This window comes from Equus quagga, chromosome 7 (assembly GCF_021613505.1).
Source record: "Equus quagga isolate Etosha38 chromosome 7, UCLA_HA_Equagga_1.0, whole genome shotgun sequence".
Classification (NCBI taxonomy): domain Eukaryota; kingdom Metazoa; phylum Chordata; class Mammalia; order Perissodactyla; family Equidae; genus Equus; species Equus quagga.
This window is the reverse complement of record NC_060273.1, coordinates 39,173,930-39,199,628: the sequence shown is the minus strand read 5'-3', so window position 1 is coordinate 39,199,628 and position 25,699 is coordinate 39,173,930. Positions and strand designations below refer to the sequence as shown.

Genomic DNA, 25,699 nt, shown 5'->3' with positions numbered 1-25,699 from the left:
GGAGGCGGCGGCGGCGCTCGCGGTCCTCTGCGTCCGCGCCCCGCCGCAGGGGCCGCCGGCGCGCCCGGCCCGCACCGCCCAGGGGTTCGTCGCGCTCGCTCAGCAGGGCCCGCTCCAGCAGCGACTCGGGCGGCGGCGGCGGCGCCCCCGGGCCCGGGCCCGAGCCCGGCTCCGAGCGAGGCCACGGCGGGCACGCGAAACGGTGAGCGCGCTCCGCCCTGGGAGATGGGGCCCCCTCCCGGCACTGAGCACTGTGCCGGCCCCGGGGAACACCCTCCCCCCACCGACTCCTCCCCCCCACTGATCGCTCCCCCCCACCAACCTCCAGGAAGCACCCTCCCTACACCGACCCCTCCCCCACCATCGATCACTCCCCACACACAACGATCCCTCTCTTCCCCTCGCTGATCACTCTCGCCCCAACAGAGTTTCTCATCCCGATCGATCCTTCTCCGCCCCCCCCAGCCCCTCATCCCCGCCAAGGAACATCCTTCTCCTCCTGACTCTCCTCCCCCGTTACACTCACACACAACCTCCACCCCCTCACTAACCCTTCCCTTCCTCCATAAACTTCTCCCATAGAACCCTTCCCCTCTTGAATCCCTTCCCCTCCACTGAGCCCCCTCTCTCCCCAGCTGAGCCCCCTCCCTGTCCCCGGGGCCCCCTCTCCCCACTCTGTCCCGCTCCTTCACTGAACCCCCTCTCTCCCCAGCTGAGCTCCCTCCCTGTTCCCGGGGTCCCCTCTCCCCCCACTAAGCCCCCTTTCTCCCCAGCTGAGTCCCCTGTCGCCATGCCCTCCTCCAGGCCCAAGGAGAGGCCCCCGCGCGCCCGGCCGGCCAGCAACTCCCCGTCCCCGGGCGCGCACGGCCGGCACGGCGGCCCTGAGGAGAAGAGCTCGTCGCGCAGCCCGGGCCCGCACCCCCGCTCGTGGAGCTCCAGCCGCTCGCCCTCCAAGTCCCGCTCGCGCTCCGCGGAGAAGAGGGCCCGCAGCCCCAGCCGCTCGCCGTCGCCCAAGAAACCGCCGGGCCGGTGAGTGCGGGCCCGGGTGGCGGCGGGGCCTGGCGGGGGCTCTGGCGCGCGCGGCGGTGGGGCCGGCCGGGGCGCCTCTCTCACCTTGGCCGGGCCCGCAGGGACAAGGACGGCGAGGGCCGCGCGAGGCACGCCGAGGCCGAGGCCGCCCGCGCCCGGCGCCGCTCCCGCAGCTACTCGCCCATCCGCAAGCGGCGCCGGGACTCGCCCAGCTTCATGGAGCCGCGGCGCATCACCAGGTATGGAGGGGCCTGGGCCGGCCGCAGGGACCCCGGGGTGCAGGGAGGGGTGGGGCTGACGGAGAGGAAGGGGGATTCAGTGAAGGGAAGGGGGCCCAGGGAGGACACAGGCCAGCACTGAGGTGCTGGGGACCGGTGGGTCTCAGAGATGGAGGACGGAGGTTCATCGAGCGGAAGGAGAGAGGCCTCAAGAAGGGAAGGGTCCCCCGTGGGGGCCTGAAGGCCCATGGAGGCGAGGAGCTCTGTACTTGGGTCTGGGTGGGCAGCAGCAGGCATGGAGTTCAGCTCTGGACGATTCCAGCCATCCCTCCTGGTGCCCCTCCCGCCCTCCTTCCCTCCCCACATTCATCTCCTGGCAATGACGTCTCCTTTTCTCCTTCATCTCAAGGTCCAGCCTGCCGAGTAGCCTGTGGCCAGCCTGGGGGCCAGGTGGACCCCCTCTCCACAGGCTGCAGGGGAGATGCCCATGTGAGCTGATCTGGCTCTGTTCAGCTGTCCGTCCGTCCGTCCGTCCGTCTGTCTGCCTCTCCTTTTCTCACTAACCTCCCAGCCCCCTGGGGAGTTTGGAGGAGGAGGCACCAGCAGCCTGGTCTCTAGCATGGTGTGGGAGAAATGTCCCTCCCACTTTCCCCACACGATCCAGTGGGGCTGTGCCCAGAGTGTGGCTGACATGGCAGAAGCCATGATCAGAGCATCTCTGCCAGAACTGGAGGATCTGGGCCTGGGTCTCCAAGGGAGATTATAGTCTGCATCACACTGAAATCCCTAGACCCATGACATGGGGTAGAGGGCCACAGGCAAAATTCTGAGCCTAGCTCTGCCACAGCCTTGTGAGATCGATGTGCCTCTCTGTGTCTTGGTTCTCATGTCCGAACAAGGAGCAGGTCTCCTTGAGCATCTTTTCAGCTCTGACATGGTCTGATTCTCAAACTAGCCCTTCCTAGTCCTTGATGGTCCAGAACACCAAGGGAGGAGAGGGCATTACCTCCTCTCGGCACCCCCAGAGCTAGAGGCCAGACCCCCAGGCTTGGGACACCACCCCCAAGACAGGTCACACACCCCACCTGTATGCGGTGGGGGGGTCCTAAGACAGCCGGACCCCCAGACCTTCCACCTGGCACCCACCTCAGCCCCTCTCCCTGGCTGCCTCCTCCTCCCACTAACGTACACCTGTTTTCTTCCTCAGAATTAACCCCACGCCATGGGGCATTGTCGCCCCCTTAACCACTCTCTTTTCTTTTCTCCGGGTCACAGCTTCCTGGCTTCAAACTAACTCCGGGCCGGCGGGAGGTAGCTGAGTGAGGAGAGGGGGCCGGGCCGTGGGCATGGGCAGCAGTGGCCGGGGGTCTCCTCCTTGTTCCCTCCGAGTCACCTGAAAAACCCAAACCCTCGATTCTATGGGGGACAGAGAAGCAGGGCTGGGCACTATCCACAAACCCTTCCATGCACAGAAGCTACTGCTTAGCGTGGTTAATGTGAGTTGTCAATAGTTTAAAGTTTCACTCATATCACAAATATTTATTGAGCATCTACTCAGATCAAGCAGAGACTTGGTCCCCTTTTCCTGCAGACAAGTGAGGAGGAACAAAATGGTCGGCATGAAATTGGCAAATAACCACTGACTGTCCAGTCTTGTTTGGGCATGGGCACTACAAGGTCAAGGCTCGGGGGAAACTGAGGTAGGGAAGCCCTGGCCACTGCTGGGGAGGGGCTGGGGGCCTGAGCGAGGGCCCACCGGGCAGAGCTCAGGGCTCTGGATGACCTGTAATCGGCTTCTCCTTCCCGGCAGTGCCCGGAAGCGTCCCATCCCCTACTACCGGCCCAGCCCCTCATCCTCCTCCAGCTGCCTGAGCAGCGACTACTCAAGCCGCAGCCCCAGCCGCAGCCCCAGCCCCGGCCACAGCCACAGCCACGGAAGCTACAGCAGCCGCAGTCGTGGGACCCGCAGCCGCACTCGCAGCCCCTCCCGGACCCCCAGTCCCAGCTACCACAGCCGGAGCAGCTCAGAGAGTGGGGGCTTCTGAGCCCAGACACACACAGCTTGGTGCCCCCTGGCACATGGAGAGGCGAGGAGTCAGGCCCCAGGACCGAGAGGGGCCTGCTCCCCACTGCTACAAAGAGGTCCCAGGGCCAGGGAAGACCTTGAGGGTGGGTGCCCTGCAGACAAAGAGGAGCTGAGTTCTGCTGCTTCTAGAGGGTCCCCACCCCCACCTCCTGCCTGCCCACCGTGTCCAGGGAACAAAGAGCCGTTACGAACACAGGGATCCCCTGTCCCCGCTGCCTGCTTGATGCCAGCTCACCAGGCCAGAGACCTCAGCTCAGTGGACCCAGGGACGCCTCTGAAGGTGCCAGACCTGGGAGCCTCCCATACCCACTCCACAGGGTCCTCGGCTCCTCTCTGTCATTGGGCAGACAAGGAGGTGGGACAGCAAGCGGGATCTAAGTTAGACGGAAAGAAGAATGGCCTAACCCTTGGTGCACCACCATCCAGGCTGGGGAGCTGCTTCCTTCTGAGCTGGCCGCAGGAGGACCCTGGCTGAGGGCTGGAGGCTGGTCGCACAGCCTCCCCTGGCCCAGGAGTACCCAGACTAGGTGGGCCCCTAAACCCCAGCCTGAAGGATCAGGGAGCTCCCTCTTGGTCCCACCTCTCCTCTCCAGGCCAGGCTCTCCCCTCCAGCCCTCACCCCATGCGCTGGGCCAAGGCCACACCAGCCTGGCCTTCTGCGTGATACGAGGTGGAACACACAGACCACAACTGCATCTGACCCTGAGATCAAAAGGGGTTCAGGTCAGGAGGTGGAAGAGAGGAGGAGCAGAGGAGCCTGTGAGGAGAGGGAAAGCAATGTAGTCTGATGACCCAGCAGGCCCCGGTGTCCCCGCGTCTGGGTCGTGGGCCAGATGGCAGGACAGGGTCACAGGCATAGGATAATGTGTGCTTCAGGGCGTGCCCAAGGGAGCACTTCCTCCTCGGGGTTTGGTGGGGAGGTGGCCAGCCAAGGCTTCCCAGGGAGGGGTGCTACAGCCCTTCGGAGAAAGGGTAGGCTCTAGACTGAGGGCCTTGGCCTGGGACATCAACAGGGAAGCAGTGGCCCTAGCCCTCTTCTGCTGCTCCCAGCCCCCTCCTCCCGGGGCCCTCAGGGATCTCACGAAGTCTTCCTTGGCCCTACGGGGCAGATGCCCTGGGCTCCGGTGGGGGGAGGGGTCTGGGGTCTTGTCCGGGTTCCTTTCTCTATCTCCCCCTCCCTCTTTCTCCGCGGTGCGGATAAAAATTGGACTCCAATAAAATACTCGGTGCCCGGATGGCAGGTGGTGAGACCAGGCCTCTGTGGATTTGGGCACCTGGAGAGTTGGGGAAGGTGCGGGGTCCTCAGGTCCTTCCCCCCCGAGAAATGAGAGGGGCTCAGACTCCTCAGGACTGCAGAGAGAAGAGCTGGCACCCTGGAACCAGAGCCCAGTGAGTCCATCGCCCTGCCTCCGTGCCTGAGTCTGCAGCACCTGCAGCTCGGTGAGGAGGAAAACAGGGACCTAAGAAGAACTTCCTTCCAGCCTGGAGACCCTGTGGGCTTCGAACACCCCCACCCCCCAACCCCCACAGCCCGCCCGGCTTCAGCAGTGGATGAGGCGGGGGCAGAGAGTGGAGGCACAGGCCAACACAGGACCCTGCCTACAGGTGGGGTGTCCAGAGCCACTAGAACACAGCTTGGAGCATCCTGTGGCTGTGAATCCGGGCTCCCACCCTTCCAGCTGTGGGACACACAGGACTAGAGGAAGCTAAAAGGAAATACTGTCCCGAGAGTGCTGGGCTCAGGGACTGGCAGAGAGGGAGCATTGGAGAAGTGGCCACTTAAGGAAAACACCGTGTGTCTGGCCCTGGCTGGGCACTAGGATGGGGACAGGAGAGGGAGAGTTTAGAGTGGTAGATTTTAACCTTGTTTTGAATCTACTGCTCTTAGGGAATCTGATGAAGGTTGGGAACCCGTTCCCCAGAAGAAGGTGCACGTGCCCACAATATGGCGTGCAATTTTGGCTCTCAAACCCTGAAGACTTTACGGACCTGCAAGTTAAGAACCCTGGTCCACCTCTGCTGAGGGGGCAGCTGACATGTCCAGGGCTCTGATCTGTGTGAGTTGTGCTATAGGACATGTCCTTGGTCTGGTCTGGTGGGGACAGCACGTGACCCCACTCCAGTTTCTTTTCCCTCAGACTGGAAGGGGCACCTGAGGGAGCCTTTGGCCAGTGGCTGTTTCTGATCTGAGGGAGCTGTTCAAGGAAGCCCCCCTCATCTCTAACCCTTTATACAAGTTCAGCAAAACTGGGCCTCAGGCAAGCGGTTGGGGCTACAGGGAGAGCAGACTTGGCCACTCTGGAGATGCCACCTCTTGGGCAGGGGGCATGAAACATACCCAGAGGTGGGTATAGAAATTCAGCCTTTCTCACAGTGAGCCCATAGAGGCTCCCTCTACTGGCCCATTCCGTTCCCTAACTGCCCAGCCTGACTGCCTTCTGCTCCACACCCACAACCAGGCTGCCCCCAGCCGGTGCCACTTCTTCCCTTTCTGGCCCAACAACCCTCAGACCCCTCACCTGGTCCCCTCCCATGCCCGCCTCCTCACTAGCTGGCCAGCCTCGGTCTTGCCCCTCCAAACCAACCCACTATATCTAAAATGCAAATCTGACCATTCATTTGCTCATTCCATACATACTTATTATGTTATATAATTATATATTATTATTGCACACATACTTTCTACGTGCCAGGCACAGTCCCTGGTTCTGAGGACACAGTATTGAATTAAGGAAATAGGACTCCCTGCCCTGTGGACCCTGCATCCTGTGACGGAGTCCATCAGCTCCTAGGGCTTGGAAGGCATTCCGAATGGCTCCACCTGGAACTGCCATCATTTCCTCCTGCTAGCCTTCCAACCTCCTCCCATCACTGTCCCTATCTCCAGTACACCTCAGTCCAGCTGACCCTCCTCCCTGGGCCCCCATGCATGCCCCTCTCTACCTGCACAGGCTCAGGTGAGCTCCTGGTTCAAGGCCCAGCTCAGGGCTGCCTACTCCAAGGAGCCTTCCTGATCCCCAGCTGCAGTGGCCACCCTCGCCTCTGATTCCTCCAGCTCTGGGTCTGTTCCTGCCTTTAGGGCCCCAAGCTACTGTTCCAGTTATTTGTTGGCATGTCTATCTCTCCCTAAATCTGTGAGCTTCTGGAACCCAGGCCATGTCTTCTCGGTCTCTGCATCCTCAAAATAGGCACCCTTTAAATGTTTGTTGAATGAGTAAACGAGTGAACGAGGGAGCCAGGGTTCCAGTGGTTCCAGAAACCTTGAGGGAGGATGGGGACAAAGGCAAGGCATGGTGGCACAGCAAGACACTAGAGGGCGACAGAGAGAGGAAAAACTGCGGGTTGGTGGCTTGTCAGGAGGCACGAAACAGGCTGGACAGAGAGGAGAGCACCCTGCAGGGGCAGGGTCCCTCTCAGGCTGGAAGCCCAATGCTCTTGTCCTCAACACCCTCCCTGACTATTTGGGGAAGCGGCACCTACTCCCTGGGGAAGGATGGGGAGGATACCAGGCCTCTGTCCTTCCCACAGACTGAGGGTTCAGCCTCTGCTCTGTACCTTGGGAAAAGGGAAAAATACAACCAGGAAGGCAGGCAGGAAAACAGGAAACTGCAATTCTGCATCGGGTAGTGAGGAGGAGGAGATGGGGTGGGGGTGGGGGAACCTTGCCGGGACGTGGGCCTTTGGGGTACAGTAGGCCCTCTCCTGGTCTCTCCGCCAATGGGGGCCATGAGGACCCCCCCATCCTTTCCCTCCCAGCAGCCAGAAGGCTGGATAGGGCTTTCCTGTGTCCTGTTTCCCTTAATTGGTTTCCTGCGGCCCCAGCCGCAGGGGAGCAAGCCACAAGTGCCCTGTGCCCAGTTTGGGTGTCCCAGCTGGCGTCCCGCATCCCCTGCATCTCTGAGATGCTCTTGGAAGTCCCCCGGCCTCCCACTGGCCTCTCTTGGCTGAGGGCATACTCAGCAAAAGGGTCCCAAGTCCAGGCCCCTGCCCTTCCTCCTCCAGGACCCCTCCACCTGAGAAGGGCTCTCAGGACACCTAAGACATGAGGTGCTCCAGGCGCAGGGCCTCCCACCTCCACAGCACCACAGGGGATGCCACGTCTCCAGGTCCTCCCTCAGCCCTGCCTCCACTCACCATACACACCTGCTCCAGCAGCATTAGCGGGCAGAGCAGGCAGTGCAGGGGCCCTGGAGGGGGAAGGACAGTGCAGGAGAAACTGTTGATTCACGGTGCTGGAAGGAGCCTTAGAGAACATCCAGTCCAATGGTCTCATTGTACAGATGAAGAAAATGAGTCACGGGGGCCGGCTGCCAGCCAAGGTCACAGAGTGAGAGACATGCAGATCCCTAGACTCCCAAGCGAGAGAGATTCTTTCTGCCAGACAGTGGGGCAGATGGGGCTGGAGGATGGATCCCCAGCCCTTCCACCTGGCCCCTCCTTGGCCCCCTCAGTGGTGATGGAGGCAAGGTGATCCCAAGGCCAGCCAGAAGCCAGAGGCCTGGGGGATTAAGCAAACTGCAGATGGAAATGGACTCCCCCGAGGGGCAGTGTCTAGATGCTTCCAGAAAGACCTGGTGCCCCTCCACCCTCATGTGCTCTAATTACTCCTGCCCACGTTTTTAGTTCCCAGCAGGCCCAGCGACTGGTACAATCCATCAGCTGTCAGGCCTCTTCGGGGAGCTGGGGCAGTTGCCTGAAGACTCTCCCACTTTCTTTGAGGTGGGGCAGTGAGGCAGGGACCGGCTCAGCGCACTTGGCAAAGATCTGCCGAGGGTGTGGCTATGTGGCCAAGGCCTTGGGCACACTGCCAGGCGAGGAGGCTGGTCTTAGGGCTGCTGCAGAGTACCCCATACTTTGGGGCTAGGGCTGTGGGGAGGGCCCCTTTGATTAAGGAATCCCAGACCCTGCAGGGCCCACCTTCCCCCACCCCCCATGGCTTCTGGGAAATACCTGGGGGTGGACTTGTCCTCTTAATCCCAGAAAAACTACGCCTGGCAGCTCAGTGCCTGAATGCTAGAGTGGAAGATTGTTAAAGAACACCTGGCGGGGTGGGCAGGTGGGGCTGACGTCAGCCCTTGCTCCTCTTTCCAAGCCCTGTGCCTGGATGCAGGGGTGCAATCTCCTGGAAGAAGGGCACCTGGGCAGGGCTGGAGGGACCCCAGAGAGCCTGGCCCAATCCTCCCAGTCCCGACAGGCAACTTTTGGCTGCACACCTCGCCCTGAGCCTACAGCCCTCCCTGGACTGCCTGGGAAGTCTCTCCCCTGCCCAGAGACCAGGAGGCCTCATGAGAGACTTGGCCATTCTATAAAGCGCATACAACTGGGCAGTTCTCACTAGTCTAAGTCTCAACATGCACAACGAAAGGCCCTCTTCCCTTAATAATGATGGACACTTCCTGAGCACAGGGCACTTCACACTCATTATTGCATCTGAGATTCACCACCACCCCACAAGATGAGCGTGTTAACAGTCACGTTTTGCAGATGGGGACCTGGGGGTTCAGAGAGGTCACAGGCCAGTGAACACCAGCACCCAGGTTCAAGCCCAGCCTGTCTAACCCCAAAACCCAGTTCCTCCCACCCCCACCCCCTCTTACCACCACCAGAGCCACCCTTGTTCCCTACCTCGTGATTGGCAGGGTGATCTAAGAGTCCCTCAAGAACTGCCCCGTGGAGGACGGATGCAAATTCTCAGTTCTGCCTTCCCACCCACTGTGGGCAGCGTGCCAGGAGGGGTTGCACCCCGGGTTGCACAACTTCCCCTGGCTGGGGCAGCAGGAATGGATCCTCCCCACCCTGGTTTCAGGCAAGATGAAGGGAGCTATGAAAGGAGCTTGTGTCTCAAAGTGCTGGCAGCCAGCCAGGCCGGCCCCCACCCAAAGCGTCGCTGGGCCTGGCAGGGCCACACTTGAAAGCATCCGTGACCACACCTGACAGCTCCCTCTAGGGTGGGGCACCTGGGCTCCAGTCTGGGCCAAGGTGGGCAGGAAGGGGCGGACGAGGGCCCCCCAGGCTCCTGACCTCACCTCGACTTTATAGAGCTGGGCATGGGTGGGGCTGGGAGTGCCAGGGAGCAAAGACCTGGGGCTTCCCGAAGCTGAGACCCTTGGGGAGTGGCCAGTAGCTCCCAACTGAGACCCACTGGGCTCATGACATGATCCAGCAAGGGAGGTAAGGCAGAGGGCAAGGGTCCTGTCTGCCTCCCACCCTTGGTCCATCAGAGCCCCAGGAGCTCAGAGGCCTTTCCAGAGGTGACCTCAGATTCATGGGCCAGCCCCAGCTCCTTCCTGATGGGGAGCAGGTGGGTAAGAAAGAAAAGCATCCAGGAGCTCTCTCTCGAAGAGGAAACTGAGGCCCAGAGAGGGCATGAGACTTGTTGCTACCCCTGGCTCATCGAGGTGAGTGGTCTGGAGTCTGGCTTCCAGCCCCTCAGGTATCCTGGGCAGTGCAAGGCCCCCTGCAGAACTGGCAGGAGGTCAGCCCCAGCCCAGCCCAGCCCCGGAAGAGGGACAGCAAGCAGAGTGGGTCTCGGAAAGAGAGGAACTGGGGGACTGCACGGTTGGACCCCAAAAGTGTGAGCCCTGGGCACTAGAGAGGCAAGAGGCTTACTCTGCTAGTGTCCCAGTGGAGACAGTGGGCAAGTCACTTAATCTCTTTGAGCCTGTTCCCTCATCTAAAAAGGAGGGATCATAGGCCATAAGTCGGGAGAAGGAAGGCTCGACCGGGTCATGCCTGTGAAGGCAGGAGAGAGAGAACGTCAAGATTATGGTGGGAGCTGGGGGCAGTGCCCTCTCCCAGAGTTGGGAGATAGAGGCCTGGATCCCATAGGTGATCAGAGAGAGGAGGGGAGGTCACCACCTGGAGCCCCCTCTCCCTTTGTGCCACCGCAATCATCAACAGCAAAGGAGCTTTGAGATCCTAATCTGCAAAAAGGGAAACTGAGGCCTAGAGAAAAGGGGCCTTGCCCCGCATCACAGGGGGAGTCAATGGCAAAGCCCAGACTGGAGTCAAGGTTGCTGCACTTCAGTTCCCAGTGCAGGGCTCCTCCAGGAAGGACACATACAATGGGGAGACGAGAACCTCCTCCTGACCTCTCTCAGCACTGAGCCCCGGGACACGCACCTGCACCAGCCCCCCTGGAGGGAACAGAGAAAATGGCCAGACCCACACGCCCACTGCCATTGCAACAGGGGCACACACACATTCTCCCTCCTCCTCCCTGCCTTCCATTTCAGGTTGATGATACTAACAGTAAACAATAATTACCATGCACCAGGCCCTGGACTGAAGTCTTTACTTGCATGAAGTTGCTGAATCCTCACACCAACCCAAAGATGTAAGCATTATCATCACCATCATCGTCTCCATTTGCCAGATGGGGAAACTAAGGCACCCAGTGTCTAACTTGCACAAGTTCCTCCAATTAGTGGCAGAAGCAGGATGTGAACTCAGGCAGTCTGGCTCCAGAGCCCACAGTCCCAACAATCATGCCAGCCTGCTCCTTAACATATTATTTCACAGACAACCTGGGGTTCAAATCCTGGCTCTGCCACTTTCTAGCTGCGTGGCCTGGGAATAGGTAGCCCAACGTCTCTCCACTTTGTCCTTCTAGACAAAAGGATGGGACTGTCCACAGTCGGCCGCCCAGCGCTTTAGCGCCCAGGCCTGCGAGCGTCCAGCAGTGGGCACTGCACCAGCATCGGTGCTCCAGTCATTTGTTTTCCTGAGCAAGAGAAGGTTCCAGATGTGGGCCGGGCCTTCCTCGCCCCGCCCCCGCCGGGGTATGCAGGGGGAGGAATGCGGGGGAGGGGCTGCCCCCAGCCCGTCATTGCCTTTAATAGAGACCTGAAACACCGCCTGCTAAAAATACCCGGCTGGAGACCCATAAAAGCGCCGCGGGCCCGGAGCCGCGCACTTCTCCGAGCCACAGCACAGCCGGACGCGCAGAGCTGAGCCGGGATGACGGAGCGCCGCGTGCCCTTCTCGCTCCTGCGGAGCCCCAGCTGGGACCCTTTTCGCGACTGGTACCCGGCCCAGAGCCGCCTCTTCGACCAGGCCTTCGGGCTGCCCCGGATGCCTGAAGAGTGGGCAGAGTGGTTCCGGCACGGCGGCTGGCCTGGCTACGTGCGTTCGCTGCCCGGGGTGGCGATCGAGGGCCCCGCCGCGGTGGCCGTGCCCGGGCCCGCCTACAGCCGCGCGCTCAGCCGGCAGCTGAGCAGCGGCGTCTCGGAGATCCGGCAGACGGCCGACCGCTGGCGCGTGTCCCTGGACGTCAACCACTTCGCCCCCGAGGAGCTGACCGTCAAGACCAAGGACGGCGTGGTGGAGATCACTGGTGAGCCCCCCGCCCCGCGGGGACGAAGCTGGCGGGGTGGGGGTGGGACGTGGGCGAGAGGCCTGGGCCGGGAAAACTTAGCCAAGGACTGCTGGCCAGAGCCGTGGGGGGGGCCCGGCCTCCGCACGCTGCCCCCTGGCCTGTGCCCCCTGCTCTAGAATGGGGTCTGCGGTAGTTCCTAAAGGTCTCTTCGGCCCTAAAAACGCGCTATTAAGGGAAGAAACGCCCCTTTCCGGGGAGAACCCTCAGCCCCACCCCCAAATGATCGGGTCTGGGGCCTACCCGCGCACCCGGCCTGCGGCCAGTGTGGAGAGGATGTTATCCCCGGCGCTGTCCCTGACCCTAGCTCGGGTCTGCGGAAGGGGCGTGTGCACAATCTTGGCGCCGCGCCCCAGCCCCCTCCTGAACTTTCCAGAAGCTTCTCAGGGCCCAGGACAGTCCTGGGGCCCCCAAATTCCGTAGCAGTCTTCCTCCTCCATGAATCCCGGGGGCCAGGAATCCCGGCGCCCCGGTGGGGCAGGCTTGCGAGGCGGCCTCTTCCTGAAAGCTTTGCTCTCCCTCCCCTTCCAGGCAAGCACGAAGAGAGGCAGGACGAGCACGGCTACATCTCTCGGTGCTTCACCCGAAAATACTCGTGAGTCCTAGTACCAGATCGTGGGGTGGGGGCCGGAGGAGGGTGCAGTGACAGACCGGTGTGTAACTCCTGTCCTTGCTCTCTGCATGTCCAGGCTGCCCCCAGGTGTGGACCCCACCCTGGTCTCCTCCTCCCTGTCCCCCGAGGGCACTCTGACCATCGAGGCCCCGATGCCCAAGTCAGCCACCCAGTCGGCGGAGATCACCATCCCTGTCACCTTCGAGGCGCGTGCTCAGCTGGGGGGCCCAGAAGCTGGGAAGTCGGAACAGCCTGGAGCCAAGTAAAGGCCTTAGCCCTGCTGCCCACCCTCAGTAGCGACCACTGACCATCCCCACCTGCCAGCCTGTATACTCTTTTGATACGTTTACCTTCTGTTTTTCTCAAATAAAGCTTGAAGCACCTGCCTGCCCCTGCCTCAGACCCTGGTGTTTGTGGAGGCCTAGGGGTTGCTGCCATTTGCTGGCTCACACGTTCATCATCTTTGCTGAGGGCCTGCTGTGTGCCAAGCCCCAAGCTGGGCCCTGTGGCTACAGTGGTGTCCATCACAGGGCCAGGTGTGGGAGCGGGGAGACCAGGAGAGGCGCCTGGCCCAGGCTTTGACACTCAGGGGCACCCAGGCTGGGGTCAGGTGACAGGAACGGGGACAGAGCAGGGCTGAGGGAGGAAGCTTCCTGGGAGCTTGGAGTCCCTTACGGCCTTCATTATCCTTCCAGAGAGGGGCAGGACCATGTGGATGACTTTCTGAGGGAAGTTTCTGAGGGGAGGTGGGCCTTGTCAAAGGACCCATTCCCCCATGCCCATGCCTGCAGGGTGGGACCTGGGCTCTCAGGCCGAGGGCGGCCTACAGAGAGTGAGGGCATTGTGGCCTTGATTTTGGAGGAAGACAGGCAAAGTCCTAATGAGGAAGGTGGTCACTCCAGGAGGGCTGCCTTGAGTGGCCCAGGCAGGAACAGTTACACCCACCTTTGTCTGCCCTCCTTCTACCCAGCACCCTCTCATCTGACCCACGAGGGGTTCCGAGGGACCTGGGGGAGGGAGAAAGCAGACGGGGGCTTTGGAGCCCGGTCTCAAGTCCCCAGGATTTTGAGAGACCCCACCCTGCCACCATCAACAAGGTCCCAGAACCTGAGGCTGTGGTGAGACACGCCCCGGTTCTTTTCTAAGCCCACAGCCCTACTTTCCCAGGTCCCTGGGAGGAGCAGCACCCCGCAGGAAGGGCCTGGAGCACTCACACACACTACCCCCCCTCAGTGCCCAGCTTCTCCATTTCCACTCCCTGGTGCGGGCTCCCTGTTGGGATACCACTATCTGGAGCGGGCGTAAAGCTAAAGCAGGCACCAGCCGTCGGAGGCCCCGCCGGACCTGGAGGGAGGCCAATGGGGAAATAAATACATGGAACAAGCTGGCAGCATGGGTCTGGGCCTGTCAAGCAGGGCGCTGCCCGGTCCACCAGCCCTTCCACCCTCATTTCCTGAGCTCCCATCTCCTAAATCTGTCACCTTCTCCCCGACACACACATTCTCACGTCCCGGGGGCACAACCTCGAGCCAGCCCGTCCAGTTCTCACCCTCGCTCTGTTGGCCACTGGATGGCCCTGGCCTCCAGGGGCGTGGCTGCATCCTCCAGCCTAGTCAGAGGGAGCCATAGCAAGGCTGCCAGCTCCTTCGCCGGTGCCCTTGAAGCGTGGGAAAGCTGGTCCCGAGCCTTTGACAAGGTGATCCTCTCGTCAGCCCTGCGGGGAGGTGCCGAGCCTTTGACCAGGTGATCCTCATGTCAGCCCTGCCAGGAGGTGCCATTAGTCCTGCTTAACAGCTGGGAACACGGAACCTCAGAGAAGTGAAGAGACTTCTGGTCCCGGGTCCACACAGCTGGTCCTGAAGTGGGCAGGGGAGGGCAGATTAACTCACACACAGCGCTGGGGAGAGAGAGGGGGTCTCCACAGTTTGAAGTCCTGCCCAGTGAGGCTTGGCAGAGCCTCAGGAGGAGGACAACGGGGATACAGCTGAGCCTGGGGGCCAGGGCCACTCAAGGGGGACAGGCTGCCAAATGGCCTGGAAAGAGCTGCCAGAGGTCTCACACCTAGAGTCCAAGGCCGTGGCCTGGGCCAGACAGGGGTCAGTTGGTGCTACAGGAGTGGAGTCCAAGGGCAGCAGCTTTGAGGTCTTGGGGGCTCAGGCATCATCTGGGACACAGCTGGGGCATGGACTAGGTGGGAGGGGACGAATTCAGTCCCTGCAAAGGAAGCAGGCCCCAGTCTCCAGTAGAAACTGAAACAGGAGTCAAGGAAACTCAGATGCCCTGTGGTTCATTGGCCTGTGCAGACGGCAGGAGGGGAGGCTAAGGGTGGGCTGGCCCTATGCCCAGAGCTCAGCTCAGAAGGCATGGGATGTGGGGCAGCACCTCTGGACAGAGTGGACAGGGCTGGCTGGCTCAGGTCTGCAGGTCTCCACTGGGAGGGGCTGGCAGTGAGCACTGGGAGACCTGATGAGTCCCTGCGCCGCTGTGGTGGTGTAGGAGCAGTTCCAAGCCTCTGCAGGCCTTTCCCTGATTTTCAGTGAGTCCCCCTCAAAAGACCTCTGATGTCCCTCAGGTCTACAGACTCAGACGCTGGCCTTAATTCAATGAATCTAGCATCTGGGCCCCTCTGCTCAGCTGAAGGGTGTCTGAGGGCCAGTGCTCCATGCTCCATGCTGATGACGAAGGCTCCCTCAAAGACATCAAGCCCCTGTGGCTGCTGCTCACCTGTCACCAGCTCCAGCTCCCCCAGGGGTCCATGGGGTACTCAAGCCACCCTCAGTTCCAGGCTGATCCCTGGGTGTCTCCTTTTCTCTCCCTCCCAGTTGTGAAACCTGCCCTTCCTGTTGGCACCTCCTCTGGGCCCAGCAACCAGCCAGTTGGTCCAAGTCCCTGCTCTCAAGGGGACAAGTGGAGGAAACAGCTCAGTGACAAAGCATTATGCCATAAGAGAGGGGCTGGGACATCCTGCGGGGTCTCAGTGGAGAGGGAAAGAGGGCTTTCCAGATGTGACCCTTGTGTGATAGGCGAGGAGGAATCGCATGGGCAAGGGCTGGAAGGCTGGCACCTTCAGGCTGGAGAAGCTCCAAGAGGAGAGGGCAAGTGAGGGAGGCAGGCAGGGCCCCGTCTTGGAAGGCACTGAAGGCCATGCTGAGTGCAGGCTACCAAGTCATCAAAGGGTTTAAGCTTCTCTAAGCTTTAGAAACAAGATCCAGACCTTAGAGGAGAGTGGCTGGGAGGGGCCAGCTGAGAGGCAGGGGTCAGTGTGCTGAGGTGTAGTGGGCATAGGTCCCACCAGGGGGAGGGGGAAAGGGGGTCCTGGCCAGGATGTGGCAGCAGCAGGCTCTGCAGTGTGGGGGGACAGACTGGAAGTGGGGGTCCAGGGTGGTGGTGGAAGGAGGGGATCTGCTGAGGTCGTGACTCCCTGCCCTGGGGCTTGCTGACCTCACACTCTTGTAAGGTTGGGCAGACCCCACGCCCTGGCTGCTGGGGAGTAAATTGTTTCCAGATACCATCATCTTCCCTGCTACGGAATCGGCTCAGGGTTTGCCTGGCACAGACTGCTCCGTGGTGCAGGTCAGGGAGCCAAAGCTGCCCAGAGAATGGCTGCAGAGGACCCCAGTGCTGGGTCCAAAGGGCTCGGCCAGAGCGCCTTCATGATGGGGGGAGGGGCAACCAAGCGAAGAAAGAAGTGGAGAGTCAGGCAGAACTGGAGCCTGCCCAGTCCCTGGCCATGGGGTTGACAGTTACACCCTGGATCCCCTGGTCTGTTGGCAGCCACTCAAGCCCTCGTCCCCACCCGGCAGAGCCCAGGACAGGGATCAGCCTGTAGAGGGTCCTATCTGCTGGCCTTACCTTGGACCCCCCCCCCCCCCCGCACCTCTGTACTCTACCCCATCCCCACATGAACACAGTGGGACCTGGGAGTTTCGGACAGCCCCCGAGCTTAGGGCTGGGCCCTAGGCCCAGACTTGCACAGCAGCAGCTGAGCTGGCAGCTCAGGACCAAGGCAGAGGAGAGGGAGGAGGCTGCGTGGTGAGGGCAGCTGGGTGAGCCTGGGCTGGTCTGAGTCGGAGTCTGGTACTGGGTGAAATGGGGGTCAAGCCTAGCCCTCCTGCTGCTCTCCCAGAGAAGAGGCCCTGGGGAATGTGCCCAGGCTAAGGTGGCAGTGATTGGGTCAAGATGCAGCACCGGTGGTCCAGGGGCTGCCCCAGTGGAAGGACGTCTACCCACCCCCGCCTCAGGGCTGAACAGGGCAGAATGTGCCTGGAAGGCTTCGATTAAAGAACGGATAGAGGTGGCAGGAGTAGCTCTGTGTTCTGGAAGACGCACTGGGCTGAGGCCAGCTCTGGGTCTGGGCCAGCTCTTTCCCTGTTGGAGGCATGGCCTGGGGTCCAGCCCTGATCTAGGCTCAGTGTCCATTCTGAGGGGCCTGGGTGGCCCCAGAGGCCCTTTCTGCCCTGACTGTCTGTTGGTGTTGTCGGCCCTATGCAGGATGGGAACCAAGGGGGAATAACAAAGACTGGCAGCTTCCCAGGGTCCCCTAACAATGGTAGGAAGGCCAAAGTCCCAGGGGTGCCCAGGGATACAAGGACAGCTCTCTGCAGGACCAACAAGGGCCTGGCATGAGGAAGGCCTTCAGCCTTGGCCCTGACCCCAGGTGGGTCTGGGTAACCCTTTCTGTGCCACATGATCCCCCTCCACAAGAGAGGTATAGGGAAGTCCTTTCAAAAGTCCCTTAGGGACAGCTGGGAGAGCCTGTGTTCAGGCTACAGAGACAATAGGACAGGGAGATTGAGAAGTTAATCAGGTGAATGGATGACCATAGAGGTCACTGAGCCCTCTCCTCACCCAGCCCCTCCCTCTGACTTCTCCCACCCCTTCAGCCCTGCTCCCCTTCTGAGCTCCCATCCTCCATGCTGGGTCTCCCTGTCCCTCTCTGATCCTCCATCTCCCTGACTTAGCCCTCCCCCATCACTGCACCCCTCTGGACACCAAGGTCCCTCTCCCACATGGTAACCTCCTCCTTTCTCAGAGGTCTCTCATTTTCTCTAAACCCCCACCCCCACCACTTCACTTTCTCGCTTCTTCCTGTCCTCTCCCTCTCTGAACCCCACCCCCATCTCTCTCTGAGCCCTGGTGGCTGAGCTATCCTTTTACAATGCCCTCAGTGGCCTTGTTAAAGATCCTGAAGACCCCTTCTCTAGGCCTCACCAGCCTGAAAGCCTTGAACCCCGGGAGGGACGCCCCAGGCCAATCCCTCAGCCTGGGTGGGAGGAAGGGCAGCTCTGAAAGAGGAGCACTCAGTCCCCACTAAGCAGGCAGCATAGCCTGCCAGCTCAGGCCTCAGGCTGTACTGGCCTCACCTGTGAAGGGGCTGGAGCAGTGCCAATGCTGAGACTGCCCGTGCAGGCACCCTGGGGCAGGGCCTCCCCATCCTCCCCTCCCCTCTCCCTGGGCCCAGATATGACAGTAAGTGACTGCCCCCTGGTGCTCTCCCAGAGACACCCAGATACCTGACACCACCCACCCCAGAACCTTTGAGAATCTCGGCCCAGGTCCTGCCAGGCCCAGAGCAGAAATGGGGGCAGGAGATCCAGTCGTGGAAAACACTGCCACCCCCCAGCCCCACACCTACCATGCCTTTGGCCACATTCGTCTCTGCTCTGGGCCTTGGTCTCCGAAAGCCCTCAAGCCCCCTGGAAGTTCCCTCCCGGAGGACCAGAGTCACTCCTTTGACGGCCACCCCTGACTCTGCCTTTGCAGGCTCTGGCAGCCAAGGCCTGGACACCGCCCCCCCCCCCCCCCCCCCGCCCCTGCCCCGCCCTGCCCCATAGGTGTTTCTGTTTCTGTTACTAATCACAACCGGCATGTACTGGGCACCTGTAGCTGCCAGTCACTCCTTAGCTTATTCAATCCTCATAGCAACCAGGCACCGCTGAGAGGCAGCAGAGGATTGCGGTGACACTGGCAGCCTCTGGTGTCCAACTGCCTGGTCTCAAATCCCTGCTAGGGTCCATACTAGCCGTGGGACCGTGGGCAAGTTACTAAGCCTGTTTCTTCCTCGGCAAAATGAAGCTGATTATATGAATGAGTACATGTGAAGCCTGCAGAACAGTGCCAGGAGCACCCAAGCAATGCGAGGCATGTTTACGAGGTAGACTGTGTTATTCCCATTTCACAGACATGGAAACTAACCCTCTGAAAGTTCCTTAGAACTAGAGAAGTTTCACCACATAACTAGGACACGGTAGGATGGGAATTCAAATCTTGAGCTCTTAAGCTTTCTGCCACCGACAGCCTTTCATTTGGAAAATGACAGACACTGCTGAGTGATGGCCATGTCACCTTCTAAACGGTAGCCACACTGAAGCTGATCTTCAGTTGCTACATCCTGGTGTGATTGTGCCTTGGGCAACCCATCTCCCCTCCTGGACCTCAGATTATTCAGCTCTAAGTTGGGAGATGGGAAGGGCAGAGACTGGGGTGTCTGCACTCGCTAACATTTCTCGGGGAGAGCCTTGGCCGGCCACCACTCATTTCAAAGTTAGGGGTGTCTCTGCAGGAGCGTGGGGGAGGAACAAGAACATGCGCAGGAGGAGGATGGGGCTGCGACTCAGGGCGCAGGCGCCGGTGAGGCTGGAGAGGTAGGTAGCGCCTGGTTGTGAAGGGCCTTGAATGCCAAAGAGATGCAGGGGCTGGCCCTACTGTCCTCTGGACACCAAGTCTGCCCGCTGCCTCACCGCCCGGCCATGGGGCCAGCGTGGGAGGTGATGGTCCCTGACAGACCCAAGTCACCATCCCCCTTTGAGCCCTTCCAACTGTCGCGTGGCTCGGGCAAGCTGTACAGAGCCCTGGCTTCCTCTTGGCTGTGGGCATAATGCAACCTCCCGGGGCTGGTTTCAGAATGAGAGCCATGGAGTAAGAAAGCATGGCAAACCTGCACAGGACAGCAGAGGTGGCGTCGCTCAGACGGGGAAACTGAGGGGCAGGCACCGGTCAAGGGCCCAGCAGGAGCCTGCGGCCTCGCCCTCCCAAACCAGCCCCTTCCACTGACCGGGGCGAAGGACAACGCCCCCTAAAGCGTGGTAAGGCCCTGCAGAGGCCAGACCACGTTACTCCGGGTGACGACGGCGCGCTCGGAGGGCGGAGACCGAGGAGAAAGGGGAGGGGACAGAAGGGAGGAGAATGCCTGCGGCGGGCGGCTGCGCAGGCAGACGCTGGCGCGGGGACCCGAGCCCTAGCAACAGGCCGGCCATTGGAGGGGCGGAGCAGGCTGGCCTGTGATTGGCTCTCGCCACTGCCCGCTCGCTCGGCTCACATCCGGGTGTCTGGCCTGTGTTGGAATCTGCGCGATCCCGGCTCGTGAGAGCCCCTAGTTAGTTCTTCCGAGCAGGGTCTCGTCCAGGCCTTACTGGGGCGCGTAAAGCCCGTGCAGATCGGGACCCCAGGGACTTGGGGATGGGAGGCGACCAGAGAGAAACCCGAGGACGGAGCTCCCCGATGGGCTGGTGCTGGGGGCGGGCTGGGCTCGAGGGCGCTGCCGCCGTTCGGGGGCAGGGCCTGGGGCCGCCGGGCGGGCGGGGCTCCGTCCGTGCCGACCAGCTGCAGAGCCGGGCGGCGCCGCCGGGGGGCGGCAGAGGACGGCGCCACGGGAGCCAGCCCCTAGGTGGGGCCGGGGCCCAGACCTGGGCCCGGAAGGATGCTGACCCCTCTCCCCACCCCAGGGCCCTGCGAACCATTTGGTAACCCAAGTAATGGCACAGGGGCGGCCTGACCCGTTGTCGCTGGTGCGTTCTTGGGTGCTGAAGCCCTGATGGATGTGCCAAGCCTGGGGTTTTTTCAGTTTTGTTTTCCTATCTAGGTTCATTTTTGCCCTGTCACTACTAGGCTAGAGAAATATAAATCCTGATTTCCCGCGGGAAGCAATTATTATTATTACTCTTTTTGCTTTCCCCGAGCAGTGGGACATAGTATGTGTTTGTTTGATCTCGGGACGGTATTTAGGCAGATGACATGGAAAGGGACTCACCCAAAATGCTTGCAGCCAGCCACAGCTGCTCATCCTTTATACCGGTTACCCAGCCCGAATTTCCTAAATCTATGTTGTCTCTATTTCAAATGTTATCTCCTAATTTAGGACAAGAATGCATTTTTCATTCTTCGTCTGCCCGCTACCCAACCCTCTCCAACCTAGAACTCTTCACTGAGGGACTACAGCATTCCCACAAGAAATGTGTTTTGTGTGTGTGTGAGGAAGATTGGCTCTGAGCTAACATCTGTTGCCAATCTTCTTTTTTTTTTTTTGGCTTGAGTAAGATTGTCCGTGAACTAACATCTGTGTCAGTCTTCCTCTATTTTATGTGGGATCCCTCCACAGCGTGGCTTGAAGAGCGCCACTAGGTCCATGCCCAGGATCCAAACCTGCAAATCCTGGGCTGCCAAACCAGAGCACATGAACTGGCAGAGCTATGCCACCGGGCTGGCCCACATAAGGAATGTTTTAAAAACAGCAGTTTCCAAACTGAGCAGGCAAAAACACCTGTAAACGGTAATAACATAATACCTCCGTATTTGGGGAGGCAAAGACTTTTGGAAGGCAATTTGCTTTGATAACAAACCTAATGGAATCCATGATGAGCTTTCCATCAGGCTTGTAGGAAGTGACCAACCATAACCCCATCCGTAAAAGCTGGCTTGCCAAGAGAGTGCAAAGAGGTACAAAGTTTTGATGTCTCTTCTTGGCCCCTATTTAAGACCCAGTAAGGAGTAGGGTAATTTGTCCATTATGGTGGGAAGAACCAGTTCACACCAAGATTGTGGTAAGTCTAGATTCATTCTTCTAAGACAGATTCACTAAGAAGGCAGCCCCTCAAACACACCTGCCTGTTTTGCCACCTCCCCCAGGCATAGAGGCAGAACAGCTGCAGACCACCAGGGGTCAGGAGGCCATGCATGAAATGGCTTGCTGAATAGGAGCAAGAGCTGACTGAGCACCTATCTAGTACTTTGCCTATCTGGGGGAGGCAGGAGAGGGTTGTGAGGAGGCAAACACCCCAGCCTAGAAGAATCCAGTCAGAAATCAAGATGGTTCCCATGGGTGGCAGGCACGCCCCCTAGCCTGTTCAGAGCTGCATCTTTGTCCTTCTAGACTCAGGTACTAGGCCCTGGTGCTAGCTGTGGCTTAAGAAGACCTGATTCTGGGCGAGAGCCCTGGCCAGCCCCCATTCAATTCCCCGTGAACTGTTGAAAAGGCTGGATGGAGGGACAAAGCAAAATCCTTATGCAAGACAAAACAGTGGGGTGGGGACAGGAATGGGGACAAATTAAATGATAGAGGAGGAAACAATTGGACAAATGCAGAATGAGGGATATTCTGTCTCAGACCACCAAGTACCCTGGTCTCTTGAAAAAAGTCAATGTCGTAAAAGAGAATAGGTGGAAGGAACAGAGGCTAAAGAAACCTAATAATGAAATCCAATTAATGAATTTTAATTTGATCACAAGGGGATGGTTAGAGCTATCAAAGGCATGGGGACAATTTGGGGACATCTGAATATGGGGCTATGAGGAAATTATTGTTGATTTCCTTAGGTGTGATAACAATGTAGTGGTTATGGAAGAGAATGTCCTTATTATTACGAGAAATATGAACACGGAGTAAAACGTGACACAGGAACTTAATTTCAAGGTTCCACAAGGCATAGAGAATGAGAAAGAAAATATGACAAGAGGTTAACTGCCCTACCAAGCAGCAGGTACTCGATTATCACTGTACCATTATCTTCAACTTTTGTGTTTGATATTTTTCTAAATAAAACGTTGGAGGGAAAGTGCCTCAATACCACCTAGCCACCCTTTAAACAGGGTTAAATCTAGTTCAAGAGGTACTTACTGGGACCACCAAATTTCCATTATCCATAGTTAAAATCACAAGGATCATGACTGGATCCCTTAGGATCCAAGAGTCATTCTATGCTCAAAAGCAGCAAAACTCCTTCCACCTCAAAGCCAGAGTCAAGTCTACTGTCTAAAACTGAGCCAGATTAGGAAGAATTAGAGAATTGTGGTTACCTCTAGGCAGAGGAAATGGGTGGCTGGGAAACAGGCATGGGAGAGAGTTACTGAGAAACTGGGGGTCACCCTACTGGCCAGAGAGTAAATATTTTAAGCTTCATGGGCAACCATACTGTGTCTCTTCGCACATTTTTTTTTTTTTTTTTTTTTTTTTTTTGCTGAGGTAGAGTCACCCTGAGCTAACATCTGTTGCCAATCTTTCTCTTTTTGGAGCTGCCACCACAGCATGACCACTGACAGATTACTGGTGTAGGTCGACGCTTGGGAACTTAACCTGGGCTGCTGAAACAGAGCGTGGAACTTAACCACTAGGCCACCAGGGCTGGCCCGCCCTTTTGTATTTTTAACATGCATGCACTACCTACTCAAATAAAAACCAAAAAATCATAATGTTCCCCAAAGTTATTCCTATTGATTTTCCTCTCCCATACTATGGATAATTGAGTGCCATTTCAGAATATTACTTAAACTGGGAAATCCTGGTCCATCTGTCTTGCCAGGTGTAGATTAAGCATGAAGATGAGATACCAACAATCCTTGACCTGGTACTGAGGACTCTTGTCAGTGACCCAGCCACTCTCGCCACAACTCCTGCCCCACCACAGGTATCTGGTTCATTGGGGGCAGGGTTTGTGGCCATTCAGCTTCAACCACATTTATGCACACCAGAACTGGAAAATTCAAACCAGCAGGCTAATTAGCAAGCTGGTCTACCACATTCAAACGTTCTGATTAGGCTGGTGACGACTTATGTCACCTCCTAGAAACAGAAAACAGTGTTACCCAGCGGTTTTCAGGTTGTTTCTCCAAGCTTGCTTTGAGGACTGTGCACCCAGGAGGGAGCTGCCATTCTTAGCTATCAGATCAGCTGGTGAGTCAACACGCAGGTTCAGCTGACCAGCGCAGAGGCCAATGCATGTGGTAATTACACACAAATAGAGCAGGGGAAACTGCACTTGTCTGCACTGCACCTTATCTGCTACAGATGGTCCCCTGCCACTAAATCTCATTCGATTCCACCCACAAAGTGCTAGGAATGGAGAGCTCTGCTCTGTGTGGATGCCCAGAGCAGAGGGGATTATTCACTCTTTTATAATTACTCTCATGCCCTACCAATCACCTTTATTTAATTGCTCCACTCAGTTATTTTTTAAGTTCTAGAGTGCGTTGAGGACGAGGACCTCTGTCATTGGTGCCTAATCCAGGGCACCATTCAGTTCCTGAATTAGGAGAACTTTCTTTTTTTTTTTTGAGGAAGATTAGCCCTGAGCTAACATCTGCTGCCAATCCTCCTCTTTTTGCTGAGGAAGACTGGCCCTGAGCTAACATCCGTGCCCATCTTCCTCTAGTTTATATGCGGGACGCCTGCCACAGCATGGCTTGACAAGCGGTGCCATGTCCGCACCTGGGATCTGAACCAGCGAAACCCTGGGCCGCCGAAGCGGAATGTGCACACTTAACCACTGTGCCACTGGGCCAGCCCCCAGAGAACTTCCTTAACCTCAGCTCTTTAGGGCTATTCTTTCCTAACTACCTGTCCTTGTGATGACAGATGTTTTTTCAAATACTTCGGCTCAAACACCAGACCACAACAAAGTGAATGCAGAAGCAGCGATGGGAGTCCAGATGATTTCTGCTAAGAGACCTGCAAAACTGTCAAACAATGCTACTCTTCTATTTTTTGTTTTGGAAAACAATCAGTTTCCATGAAATTCTTCTGTATCTTAACATGTAATGAGTTAAACAACTATTTTTAATTTCTGGTTTTTGATACACCCCATGTAAACAAAAGCTCTTTAAGAGTTGTGTAAAGGGGTCCTGAGATGAAAAAGTTTGAGAACCACTGCATTCAGGAACTCTTAAAACTGGGTAGAAACGCAGCGACAGCATTTTATCTCAAGAGAAACTTAAGTGTCTGTGGAAATCCTCTGGGCAAGTTCCAGTCGTCCTTTTTTTTTTTTTTTTTTTTGCTGAGGAAGATTCACCCTAACATCGGGGCCAATTTCCCTCTCTTTTGTATGGGGGCTGCTGCCACCGCATGGGTGCCACTGAGTGGTGTAGGTCTGTGCCCAGGAACCAAATCTGGGCTGCCAAAGCAGTGTGTGCCAAACTTAACTACTTGGCCTTGGGGCTACCCCAGCCCCCAGCTTTTTTCTCCAAATTCCAGTCTTATGTCAAATTCCAGGCATTCGTAATGGGAAGTTACACCAAGGAACAAGAGTAATCATGGCAACTTCCAGGAGCTACCCTTCTCTCTGAAGAGCTCTGGTGAGCCTGTATTTTAAATAAACTTGACTGTTCTGACCTTGCCCATACCCGTACTTTCCTGTTGGCAAGACATCTGATTTGTCTCTGTGCCCTCCGTAACACCCACAGTAAAACAGCTCAGTCCACTTGGGCTGCAGGTTGCCTGCTGCTCAGTCGGGCAGAAGCAGCCTGGTGTGAGCAGGCAAAACTCAGAAGGACCGAAGCCTGGGGCTCCGATGTGGGTCCCAGGGAGCTGCAGGACCTTAGGCACACCTGTCACTTCCACTTCCACAGGTGTACTTGTAGCAGCATGCTTAGGGTGCTTCAGAGTGACAAGTGAGCCAACACAGGCGGATTCATTCAGTACATGGCAAAAACCTAGTCACACCAAGTGTTGTTCCTAAAATGTGAATTAAAATTACCCCCCAAATTAAAAAGCCATCCTCTTCTACTGCGCGAACCAATGCTCCCTCCCATTTGCTGGAGCATGCCCAAGCTGATGGCAGAGGAAAACTTTTTGTCCAGGCATTCCTTCCTGTAGACAAATCTCTCCTCACAGCTGGTCATGGCAGAACCCCCCACACCTAGGGAGGCGTTCACGAGGTGGGCACATCCTGACAGCTGTCATCCGCAACAACGGGCTGTTGAGAGCTCGGCCCATCCCAACTAAGGCTGCTGACCACCTCAGAAGGACTAAAAGACCCAAGACAATTTGTTTAAGAACACTTTTAAGTGCAAAGAACAAGCTCATCTAAGACTTAGTGAGATCTCCAACAATACGGCGCACCTAACTGAGATGCCAAAGCAGGCACGGGACCCAGCCGGATTCAGACCCACACCTCCAAGGCTCAGTAATCTGCCCAAGGACCAAAAGGAGCCATGGTTCAAACTCGGGCCTCCAGGGAGGCCCTCAGAGATCTAGCTGAAAGCGCTCATTCTGTGAGAAAGACTGGAGGCCCAAAAGGGGCAGTGAGTTTTCCAGGTCAGTAAACCCAGGTGTAGTTCCCAGATTCGGGTGCTTTCCAATATATACTGTCTTGCCCCTTCTTCCCTCGAAT

The 25,699-nt window shown here is 58.0% G+C and overlaps 2 protein-coding genes and 1 long non-coding RNA gene across 3 annotated transcripts in view; 2 read left to right on the top strand and 1 right to left on the bottom strand.

Annotated features, from left to right (window-relative positions):
* The window catches only part of SRRM3 (serine/arginine repetitive matrix 3), a 34,063-nt gene extending 30,649 nt beyond the window's left edge, over positions 1–3,414 (top strand). Inside the window, exons 12-15 of the mRNA XM_046668603.1 lie at positions 1–202; positions 805–1,029; positions 1,131–1,268; positions 3,058–3,414. Of these exons, the coding sequence (XP_046524559.1) occupies positions 1–202; positions 805–1,029; positions 1,131–1,268; positions 3,058–3,292 (800 nt within the window). The 3' untranslated portion in view covers positions 3,293–3,414. The remainder of the gene's footprint in view (positions 203–804; positions 1,030–1,130; positions 1,269–3,057) is intronic.
* The window catches only part of LOC124243039 (uncharacterized), a 23,531-nt gene extending 5,443 nt beyond the window's left edge, over positions 1–18,088 (bottom strand). Inside the window, exons 1-2 of the long non-coding RNA XR_006889575.1 lie at positions 17,956–18,088; positions 13,870–14,176 (exon numbers count right to left, since the gene is read on the bottom strand). This is a non-coding gene — a long non-coding RNA (uncharacterized LOC124243039). The remainder of the gene's footprint in view (positions 1–13,869; positions 14,177–17,955) is intronic.
* HSPB1 (heat shock protein family B (small) member 1) lies at positions 11,228–12,709 on the top strand. Its single transcript, XM_046668604.1, has 3 exons — positions 11,228–11,668; positions 12,239–12,302; positions 12,397–12,709. Exons 1-3 carry the CDS (start codon positions 11,293–11,295, stop codon positions 12,584–12,586), a joined length of 630 nt encoding a protein of 209 aa, XP_046524560.1. The 5' UTR covers positions 11,228–11,292; the 3' UTR covers positions 12,587–12,709.
* Positions 18,089–25,699: the final 7,611 nt, after the last annotated feature.